The sequence below is a fragment of the Chelonoidis abingdonii genome, chromosome 2 (genome assembly GCF_003597395.2).
Source record: "Chelonoidis abingdonii isolate Lonesome George chromosome 2, CheloAbing_2.0, whole genome shotgun sequence".
Lineage (NCBI taxonomy): Eukaryota > Metazoa > Chordata > Testudines > Testudinidae > Chelonoidis > Chelonoidis abingdonii.
The window spans coordinates 69,620,733-69,636,726 of NC_133770.1; the positions used below are offsets into that span (position 1 = coordinate 69,620,733).

The 15,994-nt window shown below is 40.9% G+C and overlaps 1 protein-coding gene across 1 annotated transcript in view; it reads left to right on the top strand.

Moving 5' to 3' along the window:
* The window catches only part of GALNT15 (polypeptide N-acetylgalactosaminyltransferase 15), a 37,895-nt gene that overhangs the window by 11,140 nt on the left and 10,761 nt on the right, over positions 1 to 15,994 (top strand). Inside the window, exon 4 of the mRNA XM_032801128.2 lies at positions 13,651 to 13,818. Coding sequence (XP_032657019.1) covers positions 13,651 to 13,818 — 168 coding nt within the window. The remainder of the gene's footprint in view (positions 1 to 13,650; positions 13,819 to 15,994) is intronic.

Sequence of the window (15,994 nt, forward strand, 5' to 3'; positions counted from 1 at the left end):
GGAGCAGTGTGTAGCAGTTAAGACACAGGGCTGTCAATCAAGATAGCTGGGTTCTAGTCTTGGTTCTGCATTGACTTGCTAAGACAGTTGGCAAATTGTTAAGTTCACTATGTCTCACTTTTCCCATCTGTAAAATGATGTTAATGCCATCTATCTGATGGTGAGGGGGCGGGGGGAGTTACAACATTATTTTTCATAAAGTCTTTGAGATGTTATGGAAGTGCAAGGCATTAGTATAATAAACTTGAAATAATTAAGCAGGTGAGGAACTGTGAAATTGAATCCATATTCACCTTCTTATACAATAGTGAAGCAGAAAACAAAGTTTCACTGACTCACAAAACACCCACCTCTCTTCTTCACTGTGCACTAATTAAGTTGTCACTCACTCACTTTAGCTGTAAAAGAAAGTGCTTTAGCGTAGGAGAGCACTTCATCAGCTACAGAAAGTGACTCATCAACTGCCCAGGTTATATGCAGCCTTTCTGATGTCTGAACCTTTGCATGAGTTCCAACCAATAACAATCCAATGCTCTCCCAGATCTAATGTTAAAAAGGGAAAGAAAGAAAACAAATTGATTATATATATAAAATAAAAATTCAAACTAACTTACTACAGGGAGACAAATGTGGTATTAATGTAATATACAACATGAAGGCAGAATCAGGTACTTTATCTGCACAGACAGCTTCAACTCTAGTTAAGTTATACCTTTTGAAATACAAAATACAGGCTTCAGACAACAGCATCATACTTTTGGTCTTCTATTTCTGATATCAATGAAACAGTCATAAGCAAACAATTTCAGATGTTTGTGAAAATCATGCAGTCCCCAGATTCAAAATACATTAGGAAATCAATAATGTTGCAAAAGCACATTTGAAGAATAAGCAGCAGAAAGATGGTTTAATAATACTTTGCGCTTACAGTAGAACCTCAGTGTTACAAACACCTCGGGAATGGAAGTTGTTCATAACTGAACAAAACATCATAGTTGCTCTTTCAAAAGTTTACAACTGAACATTGACTTAATACAGCTTCGAAACTTTACTATGAACACCAGTCTCCCGAGTTACATTTATTATCTTAACACAGTAGGAGCTGGTGAAATTAGTAACCTAATGCAGGCAAGCACAGATTTCTTGTCATATAAAATACTGACTAATTACATGGTAATCCCAAACCAGCTCACTTTCTGCACTGGAGTTTTAGACACCAGTGTGACTACACTATTCTAGCTGCTCTGGTGCAACAGAACAAGTTTCAAATCAGGAGCAAATCACAGTTTATGCTGGTGCAATACTTCTACATTGAGGGCTTGTATTAGTGTAGCTATGTTGGTGTATCTACATCAGTTGATTAGACCTCAGAGTAAGACAAGGCCTCAGTCTCTTATGAAAAAGACCTATACAATTCAACAGGGATGAAACCAGTAGGGTTGTATAGAAATTATTCTAAAAAAAGCCATATGGAATTAAAACCTTTTCTGCAGACTTTTTAACCTTTAAAATAGAGAATATTGATAGGTTCTATCTATAGAAAGATTCCCATTCTCCAAGACTCCATGAGGATGGATGACAGACCCCTAAGAAATACTTAGGCGCTCCGGGAAGTGGAGGTGATGAATCAGACCGATTGTTTTCAAAAGTCCCGCTAACTTTAGGATGCCTCAGTTTTTAGGTGCTCACCTTGGACACCTAGGGCCTGATTTTCAGACCTGCTTTGCACCTGCAGTTCCTACTGACTTGTAGGCAGTATGTAATTAGTAGAATTATGCAGGATATCAGTGTTAACCTTATTTCTTGGGGAAAATGCCATGGGATCTTTAACTAAGACAAGTATATTTGTTTCATCCAAGATAAACTGATTTCCACAGTACAGTGCCCTCAGGTATCATGCTGGTAACTCTGCTTCCCCACACAAATGCCAGTGTCATGCTGCCTAGTGCCTGCCTACCTTTCTCTAAAGATTTAGCTAGGTGTGTCATTTTCCAGTTCCTATCCTCAGATGTTGGGTAGTGTTACTGTGTGCCACTGAATTCCATCTCAGAGGGAGCTACATTTCAGTGGGGATCATCAAAGTGCTCCTTATAGGTAAGTTTCAATAGGAGAATGTTAGGCAAGCGAAACTATAGGTGTAACTGCCGGCTCTGTCTATGAATGTAAAATATTATTTGCTGATTACATAGTTCTTCTCCCAAGGATTTCACAAATACCCATTTGAGGCAGATAAACTCTGTTATTCCCATTTTGCAGATAAGGAAGTAGGGAAGTGAAGTGAATTTTTCTAAGGACGCCTGTGGCAGAGCTAGGAATGGAACCCAGGGCTCCTGAGTTACCAGCCTATGGCTTACCGGGAAAAACATCCTGCCTAAGGTTATGTAGTCCTTTGGAATACCTTGTAATAAAAGGTGCTAGAGAAAGAAAAGATTATAGAATTCGTTCCATCCTTATTGAAAAAGGATCACTATACACCTTACTGGATTACTGAATTCACTTAGCAAGGACAGGGCCGCCCAGAGGATTCAGGGGACTTAAGGAAAAGCACGGGAGCTGCGGCGCTTGTACTCACCTAGTAGCGGTGCAGGTCTTCGGTGGCATTTTGGCGACAGGGAGCCCTTCAGTCGCTCCGCGTCTTCAGCAGCACTGAAGGGCCCCCCACCGCCAAAATACCGCTGAAGACCTGGAGCGACTGAAGGACCCCCCGCTGCCGACATGCCGCCGAAGACCCAGACCGCGGTCGGGCACAGCTCGTGGGGCATTTCGGCGGTGGGGGGCCCTTCAGTCACTCCGTGTCTTTGGCAGCACTGAAGGGCCCATCGCTGTCGAAATACCGGCCGAAGACCCGGACCACTACCGGGCCAGGGCTCCTGGGGCTCCTATGGGGCCCAGGGCCTGGGGCAAATAGCCCCACTTGCCCCCCCGGGTGGCCCTAAGCAGGGGTACTTGACTTACTTTGTGTTATTTTTTGGTTTTAGTTGATAAGCTTATCAAAATTCTTTTCCCAGAAACTACAAAATCTTCCTAAAATAATTACCATGTGCACACACCCTCAAGTAAGACTTGTTTAGGATGAATTCTTTAAACCATGAATATAGATTCACTGTGAAACAGTGCAGCAGTGAAAAGATGGGAGACAAAGGGTTAGAATAATGAGACTATGGTGAGTTTTCACCATTGAGAGAGGTAAATAGCGGGGTCCACCAAGGATCTGTACTGGCACAAGTGCTATTCAACATATTCATAAATGATCTGGAAAAAGGGATAAACAGTGAGGTGGCAAAGTTTGCAGATGATACAAAATTACTCAAGATAGTTAAGTCCAAAGCTAACAAAACTAGGTGACTGGGCAACAAAATGGCAGATTAAATTTAATCTTGATAAATGCAAAGTAATGCACATTGAAAAGCATAATCCCAAATTATGTATACATACAAAATGATGGGGTTTAAATTAGCTGTTGCCACTCAAGAAAGAGATCTTGGAGTCATTGTGGATAGTTCTCTGAAAACATCCAGAGTGGAGCAGCAGTCAAAAAAGCTAACACAATGTTAAGAACCATTAAGAAAGAGATAGATAAGAAGATGGAAAATATCATATTGCCATTATATAAATTCATGGTATGCCCACACCTTGAATGATGTGTAATGGTAACCTCATCTAAAAAAAGATGGGTTAGACCTGGAAAATATACATTAGGGGTATGGAACAGCTTCCATGTGCGGAGAGATTAATAAAACTGGGACTCAGAGTAGCAGCTGTGTTAGTTTGTATCGGCAAAAAGACTGTTCACCATTGAAAAGAGATGACTAAAATGGGATACGATAGTGGTCTACAAAATCATGAATGATGTGGAGAAAGTGAATAAGGACGTGTTATTTACCCCGTCACGAAACACAAGAACCAGGGGTCACCAATGAAATTAATAGACAGCAGCTTTAAAACAAACATAAGTACTCATTCACACACAGTCAATCTGTGGAACCCATTGCCAGGGGATACTGTGAAGGCCAAAAGTATAACTGGATTAAAATAAAGAATTAGATAAATTCATGGGGGATAGGTCCATCCATGCTATTAGTCAAAATGTTCAGGGATGCAACCTTATGCGCTGGGCGTCCCTAAAGCTCTGGCTGCTAGAAGCTAGGACTGGCTGACAAGGGATGGATAATTCAATAATTGCCCTGTTCTGTTTATTCCCTCTAAAGCATCTAGCACTGGCCACTGTCAGAAGACAGGATACTGGTCTAGATGAACCTTTGGTCTGACCCAATATGGCCATTCTTATGTTAGCTACAATATATTGTCTTTCCTTGAAGAATGTGTCATTGATTTGTAAAGAATTTCTTGACATTTCAGTTGTTCAGGGATGACTAATAGAACAACCTGTACAGTATTTTGGAAAACAGTTTAGATGCCCCTCAGATAGTTTCATCCTACACCAGTCTATATTTCAGTCTGCTTCCAGATCAATAATAATATATAGTTTAATAGCTATGTAATTGTGACTGTTTCTTATGTATTGCACCTTTAAATCTCTAGGAGTCTGCTGGAGTCAGCTGCCATTTTGTATTCATATCAGTGGCAGCCTGTTGCAGAGGGTGCACATACTGTGCTCTATCATGAAGATTTGGCTTTGGTTATTTCTTGTAGAAGAATGGATTCACTACTACTGTGCCCATTTGTGGCTAGCTGTGGCACAATTGCTTTCTTCTCTAGTATCCCTTGCTGACAGCTACACCAGTCCTGCCCCTCTTTGCAACTTGACCCTCCAGGCATGTCATTTTAAAGTCTCTCCTCTTCCAGAGAACTCCTGTCCCAAGTCCACATAAAAAGATACCTAAAGTTCCATTCTCTTCCACCCCTCTTCCTGGGGAATTACTAAGCTCCACAGGTCCTCAGCTGGGATCTTCAACATAGACCATCCAAGGAAATCCCCATGCAAGTACTTCTAGTCACACTCAGCTGCCAGTACTTTGCTAAACCCTGTCATGAAGGGAGAACTCCGCATCTCCTGACATCTTGGTACTCCATCAGTCTCAGCTCCATATCAAATCCTTTTGGGGCCCACTGCAGTGAGAATCACCAGCTCTTGTAGCCTTTGCCTTTTAACTGTCCATACACACGGTTTTCCTGGTCTCTGGTGGCCTGGCCTAACACCCTCAGCTTTCTGGGCTAACTTTCCAGGTCCCATGCCCTCCTTCCTCAGGACTTCCTGAAGTGGCTCAGTCTAATGACTGTGAAGTCCTTTTTTGCTCTTAATTCAGAGTGTGGGCTCTCAGATTTCTTCCTGGCTCAGGCCCCTCTAGTTCTGGCTGCAAGCTTCCGGCATCCCAGCCATCTCTCAGCCTGTAGCCCAAGAGTGTGTCAAAGTTAGACTCAGGACTCACAGTTTGTCAGACCACTCTGTTTTATTAGCACAGCGCTCTGCTAATAACACCCAGATAATGTGAGCACCATGCAAGACACAAACTATCTTATTTATATAGATAAAAGGGCGAGCACTTAACAAGATAACAAAGGAAGCAGAATCTGATAAGTTTACCTGGGCTAGGCATGCATATCTTATTTCCTTACTATTATTACTGATCTTCCGTTAATGTTTCGCCATTAGTACCCTTGTTTATGCCTAATGTTTCTTTTCCTGGCACCTGTATTTCAACATTTCTTATTTCTGCTTAAAGGTACATACAACATTTCTTTAATCCATTCTTATTTTTACAATATAATTCATTCTACTTTCACAAGTGAAAACTCCCAACTACCTCTCACCTAGTTATCCTCTCTGGGCCTTTTCCACTACTCTGTACTCCTTTCCTTTATGAAGGCCCAAATTCTCCCCCAGCTGGGCCTCCTCTTCAGTTGGTCCTAGCCCTCCCTTCAGGTGCAAGGAGGTGCCTTAGTTGAGCTGTCTAGTTCCAGGTAGCCCTTTCAGTGCCAATATAAAGTATATAGCCCACCACACCGCCCTTAATCTAAAATAAAATTAATTCAGACTGAGAAGATATAGCTGCTTTTTTGCATATGGGAAAAACATATCAAGTAGGTTTGATGCTTGGCCCCTGAGAACAGCAAATGGAGAAAAAATTAGCCTGGTTATTGTGGAAGGTTTGACTATAGAAGGGCACAGACTCCATCTTTAGAGTGTAGGAAGGCAGGGTTTTCTCATTCCTCAGCAGTCAAAATGTCTCACACTAGACCTCTTTCTGGATGCACCTGTCCCTCATCCCTTATTTTAGATTCAAATCTATCATCATGTGATATTTCCCTCTATTACTGTACACTATATATTCAAATACTGAATTAGGAACAGAAACTCATATCCACGAAGGTACTTAGGTGCCTAAACATCAGATTTAGGCACCTATGTTCAATTTTTAGACATTGCTGCAATCCACAAACCACCTGCTCAGCTACTGCTTAGCCTCATAGGCACCCAAACTCACTCAGCGCCTAAGTTTTTGCAGTAAGAGTTCCCTATGTACCTATGTTTCTGCCTCTGGACATGAGTATTGCTGCCTCCCTTTAGGTGTCTGGATGCCCATCTCCTGCCTAACCCTCAGTGCAATCCCTGGACTGGCAGAAGATAGGTGGGGAAACTCTTAATTCACATCAGGGACCCAATCCTGTAGGCGTGCTCAGAGGCTGCCTAACTCCATATAAAAAAGCTGGAGGGAGAACTTGCCTTATAACCTTTAGCCAGGTGGTTATGGTACTCACCTGAGATGTGAGAGACCTCCCAGTTTAAGTCCCCCCTCTGCCTGGTGAGGTGAAAGGTTTTGCATAGGGATGTGCCACCTCTCAGCTGAGTGCCCTAGCCACCAGCTTATAGGTCATTATCACTCTTTCTGGTGCCCAATTAATATTTAATTATTTAATGAAGTGAAATAACTTTCATAGGAGAGATTGAGGGAGATCCACATCAGACTAATCTATAATCCAGTATCTTGGACACTCTCCTGAGAGGTGGCAGATCCCTATTCAAATCCCTTCTCTTCGTCAGGTGGAAGGGGGACTTCAACCTGTGGTCTCCTATATCCTGGAAGAGTACCCTAACTATTGGGCTAAGTGTTACAATGGTGAGCCCCTTCATTTTGTGTGATATTAGGCAGCCTCTGAGCATGTCTGCTGGATTGGACCCCAGAAGTGAGTTTAGCAGAGGAGCATCTATCTTCTCCTGGTTCATGGATTGCCAGCAGAGAGAGGTGCCTAAATCCAGGCTTCATGAGGTAGATGGAGTGTAGGACACATCCCTTTGGTCAGCATCTCCCATTGGCTAGGTTAGGCATCACACCTCCTGGCACGCTGGATTTTGTGGATCACATGCTAAGGTGCCTATCTCTCCCCATGCATTGTAGAGGAAGCCTAAGCACTTAACTCAGGCTTTGTGAATTGCAGTATGGTTCCTGTGATTTTTCGAGGTGCATAAAAGTTAACTATTGCTACTCTGAGTTTGTGGAGCCTGGCCCAAAGGCTTCAAAATTGTTAAAAGATGTTAATTTATCTTCTAACAATCATGATCCCTTCATTTGGTTCTACAATGTAGATCACCAAGTATTTATAAAATTGTTGTTAAATATAATTAAGAATTACTACAGCCACTGAAAATTGCCACATTGTCTGTCTGCTGCTTTTAGAAATCAGAGTTTTGCCGGATGTGCAGGATCAGGCAAAAATGGTTCTATTGTTTAAAAGATTTGTGTGCATGTGTTAACTTTATGCTGATTTAGCATGAAGAATGTAAATATTTTCTACAAAAATCAAACGTCTTCATCTCTTCTCAGCACAGCTACTGCAATTCCCTTCTGTAGGGCCTGCAAATCTCAGCTTTCCAGATTCCAAAATTAATAGAAAACTGCTGCCTGCCTTCTCACATGCACAAAGAAGCACGAACTCATCACTTCCATTCTCAGATAATGCCACTAGCTCGGCATTCATTTCAGTATCCTATTCAACACTGACCTTGCTTTTAAAACGTTCCGCATACTTAGTCCCCTGCAACTACGTAGTTGATGTCATGGACTTTGTCTCTCTTCCTGCTCTTCTTTTCATGCCCTCCACTTGTCTAGAATAACACTCATTAATATGTTTTACACTTATATATTATGTTCATCTGAAGATCTCACAGCCCTTTACAAAGGTGATTTCAGTGAAAATGTAGGTGCCCAGACAGTGCCCAAAGGCAGATGCTTGCCCCAACTTTGGGCCTGAGCAAGAGAGTCTACATGGAGCTTGGATTCCCAAGCCATCTCATTTTTGTAGGAAAAGTCCCACTGTGAGAGTGAATTGAGGACAATAGGAACATTTTTACAGTTGTTTTTGTTAACTGTGCTCATTTTAACAATCTATTCCTTTCCAGCAAAGCATGGTACAAATCAATACAAAGCCCTTCTAAAAGCAGTCTACAGTATATGAAACTTTAAGCAGATTGGTTAATTAATTCTTCTTTTTCACAAGAAAAGAACACGATGTCCACAGCGTATGTAAAGGGTAACGGGAAAACATTTCATTTGCAAGTTGTATTTGGTTTAGAAATCCCCGAACAGGAAGTTATGTTTGTTTGCTTTTTTGAAGGTCTCATGTGTTCCAGGCATTTGAAATATTCACAAATTAATAACGTCCCACTCACATTGGACAAAGCATTGTTGCCAGTTCTTTTCGAGTTTCCTTCCTCCCCCCTTCCCCCTCCTTCTTCAGATTCCATGGAATAAAATTAGCAGCTGTCTGCCAGTGTGAACATTTCATTTCAAAGTTCCGAGAAAGTGCTGACTGTCTGCCAGCTACTGAATTAAGAACAAAACAAATTATAAGCAACATCTTCCAACTTTCAATTACCTTTGGCTGAAAATGTGCATTTCTAGCCATGCAAACACTAAATCCACCATTGAACATGCAGAGAACAGATGTTTTAGAAAGGATACTTTAATATCACAAGAAAGATAAGGCAACACTTGATTAAAAGAAGAATTGGCTATTGATTAGTTTTACTAAAATTAAAGCTGCTAGATTCCTTATTTATGATCAGAAGGACCTTCTAACAATTTGAAATTCAAGCTGCTGTAAATCAGTGCAACTCCACTAGTTTCAATAGAACTATGCTTATTTACACCATCTAAGGATCTGACTCTTATTTTTCTAAATGGTATCTTAAAACCCTGTGAAGAATGGAATTCCGAAGGTGTTATCATTTATACAGTAATACTTTTAAAACACAGATTTCAGTTTGTGGTGCATATAATTCATTTGGAAAAGCAGATTACTAGTTCTTTTACTGAAGAATTTGAGGCAAGGTGCAATATGGCATATCCAACGATTTATCATCAATTGTCTTCAGTTCCATAATTTTCCACATGCAAACTTTTTATTTAATGCTTATCCAAAAGTCTTTTTTTAAAAACTTGCTTGTTTTAGTTTTATATCCATCTTTCCATTGCTGAACAAATTTTAAACAGCCTCACTTATCTGCTTCTGATAGATTAAGAGAGTAAGCTAAATTGTTCAAAATGTTCAGAATACTAGGTTGTTTTGGAAGCATGTTCTTACCTGGTTTGGTGGTTGTGATTGGTTTGGTTCTGGTTTCCTAATTGACTGAGCCCTTTTCAGGTGGTGCAGAAGTTTTGTTTGCATAGCACTGAAGATCTGGATCCAATATTTAAAAACAAAACAACAACAACATATAGCTTAAAAAAGGGACTCTGTCCTGCAAACACTACTGATTTTAGTGCTTATTATCATGAACAATCACATTGAAGTCAAAAGTGTTATTGGAGGATTGGGCTCTGATATTGGCAACAAATTAGAGAACTACATCCAGAAAGGATGAGATGTAAATGAATGGAAAATATAATAGTAGAAGAATTATGCCACTATCACACCCTTAGATCTAGAATTTAATCTCAGTTATACCAGTGTAAATCCAGAGTCACAATATGTACTTCAGTCCAGTTATTCTAGAACAGTAGTATTTAACCTGTGGTATGCAGACCACTGGTGGTCCACAGACTATGTCTAAGAGGTTTTGGAAAGGTGACTATGAAAATAAAATTTCAGATCCCAAAAAAGGCATTCCATTTTTCTGATCAATCATTGGGTATGTGAATACCCCCACCTACAGGTCAAAACCTGGAAGTATTGTCATTACTAGAGAAGCCCACTGTTTAGCGCTCTATCTCATGCTGTGTCAAATGCGGTGCTGAGCATGTGAAACATTTATAGTTAATTCTGTTCAGTTAGCTTCCAGTCTAAGACTTCTATGGTAGGGGTCCGCAGACCACAGGTTGAATTTCCAGAGGGGTCCGCACCTCCATTCAAAATGAATAAAGGTTGAAAACCCACAGTTCTAGATTTATACAACTATACACTAGATAAAAATCTGGCCTTCCTAGTCAAACATCTTTGAATTTTTTATTCTAAATAATTCCCCATTCATACTTCTCTTCCTAATCTCTCTAACTCTAAAATGAAATCTTATTCTAAAATAAACTATGTTATAATTAGTTTATCAGTTCTAGCTATGTAAGAATATTTAGACTAGAAGCAATAGACTAGAGTGTGTAGCAGCAAAGTGAAGCAGGAGTGTCTAGTTCCAATTATAATTATCAATCCCATTTCCACCCAGGCAGATGTAAGAGGCTTTCAAGTGTTTGTGCTGGAGGAGAACCTCAGTAGTAATTTACACTCTAAATGGTGCACACTTTGCTATTGCTTGCCATTGAAATTGTAGTTTAATTGACTTGTATTGGAGTTATATGATGTTCTTTAGGTTTTGAAATTTAGTCATGCAAGATGTATCTGTCCTTCCAACCCCACATGAGGAGAGGCTGAGGGAACTGGGCTTGTTTAGTCTGCAGAAGAGAAGAGTGAGGGGGATTTGATAGCAGCCTTCAACTACCTGAAGGGGGGTTCCAAAGGGATGGAGCTCAGCTGTTCTCAGTGGTGGCAGATGATAGAACAAGGAGCAATGGTCTCAAGTTGCAGTGGGGGAGGTCTAGGTTGGATATTAGGAAAAACTTTTTCACTAGGAGGGTGGTGAAGCACTGGAATGGGTTAACTGGGGAGGTGGTGGAATCTCCTTCCTTAGAGGTTTTTAAGGCCTGTCTTGACAGCCCTGGCTGGGATGATTTAATTGGGGATTGGTCCTGCTTTGAGCAGGGAGTTGGACTAGATGACCTCCTGAGGTCCCTTCCAACCCTGATCTTCTATGATTCTATGTATTACAGTTTTTAGCTTCATCTGGCTTAGTAAAAAGAAAATAAAATGCCTGAACCAATTAAATAAATCCAGCTCTAAACTGTGTTCAATTTTAGCACATCCCAGAAGAAAGTGGTGACTTTCATTCTGCCTCTTTCCTTTTCCCTGGTTTTCTCAGTTGGAGAACAAGGATTGACACCAGCTTTCTTTGGAAAGACTTATATTGACTTTCATTTGAATGGAATAGTGTCATCCTGAATACAGAGAAATTTCTCAGCATATCTTCAAGGAATCCAATGAGAATTTGATCTTTATTATTTGTATTATGGTAATACCATAAAACTGCAGTCAGGATTGAACTCTATTATGTTAGGTGTTGTATAAACATATAGCCTATACAGTATAATGAAGCTTCAAAAGAAAGTGAAGCCCACCACCCCAGAATATTCCTGGCTGATTGTGCAATGTTGTCATAGAGAGAGATTCCTTCCTGACCCCTGCTGCAATTGACTCATGCCCTGAAGCATGACAATGAGTTACTTGGTCTTAACCTGTATGATTAAAAATGTTATAATTGGTCATAAAATTATCTTATCTAGTTTATAAATCCAGTGCTTGTCTCTATGAGCCCCTATGATTGTGAATTCCACAGGCTGATATACTCCTTTATGAACAAGTATCTTCTCTTATTTATTTTAAATCTACCTGCTTTTAACTCATCAGATATCACTCCCTGTTCTCTTACTATGGAACAAAGGAGAGACTGAGTAGTTTTAACTATACCCTACATAATATTTCAACTCCCCTCTAGCCATTGAAGACCCATGGACACTTTTTCTCCACATGAAATAACAACTGTAATAGAAAAAAGGATTGAGTCCCTCCCCGCTTTCACTGAAAACCATCACTATAGTGATTGTAAATGCAGAAAAAATATGCCAAGGTCATACAAACATCATACAGAGTTGCCAGCTCCCAAAGCTGGCATCAGTCTCTCTTTCATTGCCATGGCAAACAGCGAACAGATAACAGCATAGTGGAGACTATGGTGTTGACCCTTCCCTATTGGCAGGAATGTATTTAAACTCAGCTTCTCTCAAGAATGATCTCAGACCAGCAGAGCTAAAACTTTTAAAGAGAAGGCCGTTGGTGTCTCTTTGACAAAACATGCTGCTTTCTCCAAAGAGAGGGCCAGATTTTTCTCTCACACCGGGCTTATCAACACGCTGAGATATTTTGGATTAGATGGACACTCTTATTGCAGGATAACAGTGTCTTTTTCTGGTTTACTTTAATCCACAACAGCTATTCCCACTTTATATGCATGCCCTAACTTCTTCTGGAATAGCTTCCCTGTGTAGACAAGCCATTATGCTGAAGTCAATGAGAGTAGCTCCTGAGTAACAGAGCAGAAATGGGTTACTTTGCTCTTCCAAACAGCTTTCTTTGCTGCAGCTCTCAGATCTGTAGTGCTGTAGCAGTTGAACTATTAAGATGGTTTCCAAATGTCATGCACCATTGATTAAGAAACAGAAGGTTTTGATACCACGGAACTTGTTCTTTTCTGAATTACTGATAATTTCAAGATGTCATGAGGCCCATTTTTAAGCATTATGATATGTCTGACATGGAAAATACAGAATATTCAGATAAATCCTGATTTAATTAAAGTTAGAAACTAATTAAAGGATATATGCCCATGCGGTCAGGGATCTATTCTGGCTATTACAGACAGATGATATATGGGAACAGTACAGTGGCGAGAAAATTACAAGTATATGCTAAGAGGGAGTTAAAATGGAGATGTTAACTACACTGATTGTTACAAAGCAACCATTATAATATAGTACAGAAAAAGGATAAATATACTATAAATTGAACACTTGTGTTTTCAGTTTGATCTTATCAGATGAAAAATAGGTCTCTGCCAATGACCAGTCCATGGAAAATTATAAGCAAAATACACCTCCTAAATTCCACTTTTCAGGAATCGTTCTGCCCTTAGTCATACCCATGAAACCCTGTTGAAGCCAGGGAGGTTGTGAGGGCAGAATTTGACCCTTTGTCTATGCAATTGAGATATCAGAAGGCAGAACAGGGGCCAGAATGTGTCCAACTGTGTAAAAGACCCAGTGCAAGTGCTTTTTGGGGAAAGGACCATCTCTTGGTTCTGTGTTTGTACATTTTGATAGTGCAACCAAAGTAAGACCCAAATTAACAGTGAAATGACTGTGATTCATACATTCTTTATAAATTAGTGTTCCCTACTTTACTCACTATAGGTTCAATCTTCCAATAGGCAGAGCACACAACTCCCATCAGCAGAGGAGTTGAGGGCAATCAGTACCTCACAGGAGTGCTCAAGACCTTGCAGAGTCAAATCCTAGAACAAATGGTTTACTAACACACTGTCAACTTATTCCCCAACTTGGCCTTCAAAAGAAAATAAATTCTTTTCAGAAATCGAATCGTCTCCCCTGTCCTAGATGTCATTGACTGGAAGACTTTTCAGTATTATCACTCTGTGGATCTGCAACGAGGTGGTTTTGACTGGAAATTAGATTTCCATTGGGAGCCGCTGCCGGAGCATGAGGAGAAGGTACGCCAGTCTGCCATCAGCCCCATCAGGTAACAGTTCATCAGCCAATATGCTTACTCTCACCTCAGCAGCACAATCACAAAATCTAACACATCCTCCAGCTAAGAAGAGACTGGATTACATTCACAGGTTTTTTTGGCTTGTATCTTTTGAGAGGAGAAGATTATTGGTTTGCATATCCAGTACGTTTTAATTTATTAATAATATTATTAGAGTACAATCGGGCCTACGTTATGCATGTGCTTTCCAGACACAGACACGGCTCCAAACAATGTACAATCTGACAGGGGTGCTGAGAGCCATTGAACCAAACTGTAAACCCTGTATATAACAGAAACCACTTTAAGCCAGGGGGTGTGGCAGCACCCCCAGTTCTAACACCTATGCAAACTGGAAAGACAAGAGGGAGGGAGATGCCACATACAAAGTTATTAGGATAATGATAGTCACATGGCTTATTAATTACATGTTGACATGTTTTATGTGTGTGTGTGTATAAGTTAAAATATGTTAATTTCCCCATCCCTTGACCCTCACTCAACAATTCCTCTCTTGCCTCTTTCTCCGGTACCAATTTCCAGCTTCAGTTCCTGATTTCCTTCCCTCCATTGAGATGAACAAGTCAGTCATGCAATAAATGAAATAGATTAATAGACGATGTACTCAATTAGGCCCAGATCCTCAAGGATACTTAGACACCTAACTCCAAATTGAAAGCAAAAGGATTTCATATGGAGTAGAAGAAAGTGTGGAAATTGTGGTCAGAGAAGCAGATGACTGAGGTGGAACATGGGGGGACAGGGATGACAAAATAAGAGATAATCAGGGAGAAGTAAAGTGTGGTAGAGTTATGCAAAGCCGTAAAGGCAGCCACAAAAAGTTTGAGCTTAGTGGAAGTGGACAAGGGGGAGCCAGAGGAGGGCTTCAAATGGGGACATGTGATCAGATCTTATCTGCTCTATTTTTATGGCCTGGAGGAAGTGATGATGAGAATCTGGGGGAGGTTTTAGCTGGGTGAACAGAGAAAATAGATTAGAACCTCGGAATATTGTGCAGGGAGAAAAAAGGCTGCAAGATTTGGATATCACCTTGAAATGTCTAAAGAGGGAGGAGCCGAAGTTCGGACCTAGTTTACTGGGTGACAGGGAAGATGACAGTGTGGTCAGTAGTGACAGAGAATGGGGGGAGGGCAAAGGCATTCAGTGAAGGTGGCAGTGTTGTGCTGGTTTGGCAAGAAAAATGGCAAATGAAGGGAGAGAGAACAAATATGTAGTGGAAGAAGTCTGTGCAACAATGAGAATGATTCCTGGGGCATTCAAGTGGCATGGATCAAGACCAGACAAACTGGAGGCTGAGGTGAGCCAGGGTTGGGGGTTAGTAGGACAGAGGTTTACAGTGGGGGTCAAGAAGGAGAAAAGAGTCAACGGTGGCAGAGAGAAGTGAAGGGATTCAGCAACAGAGTCAGTGGAGAAAGAGGAGTGAGCAGGGAGAATGGTGCGGGGGAGGGAACGAATATAGAAGAGCAGTCTTGGACATGAATGGACTGGAGTCCCAGAGGGCAGGGGAATGTTGGAAGAGATAAGGCAATAACATGAGAGACAGAGATCTCTCAGCTTTTGAGAGATCAAAGGAGCACCAGCCTTTAGTGATTCCACAGTTCGGTTGACTTGATGCCAGGCACATCACTTGGCTGGTCCATGCTGACCGCAAACTTATGACCAACATCAGGTCAGCTAATTCAGGTCTTCATAACCATGTTCAAACAAGGGAAAATTGTAGGTGAGCCCTACAATCTAGGGTAAAGGGTATGCTTGGTGGGAAGACTGAAGGCAGGACTCAAAAACAGAGAGGGTGTTAAGAGCAAGAGGGTCAGAGGGAAGGAAGCAGCTTCTTGTCTGCAAAGGTTTACACAATAGTGTCTTATCTGTGGTTTCTGCAAGTGTAGTGTTGGCCATCTCCATTTAAAGTAAACATCAGTTGTGTACATTTGTAAAATAAATAAATTACACTGAGAAATACCCTGAGCCGCATCTCTCTCCCACCAGCAAAGTGGCTCACTGCAAAGTCCCAAAATCTGCCATCACTCAGCAAGTGGAAAGCAACACACACACACACACACCTTTTAAACTAGAAACACAGCTGACACTTTCAAATTTACCTGCCACCCTCTCAGTGATTGTAAGGCCCACCACAGGATCATGCATT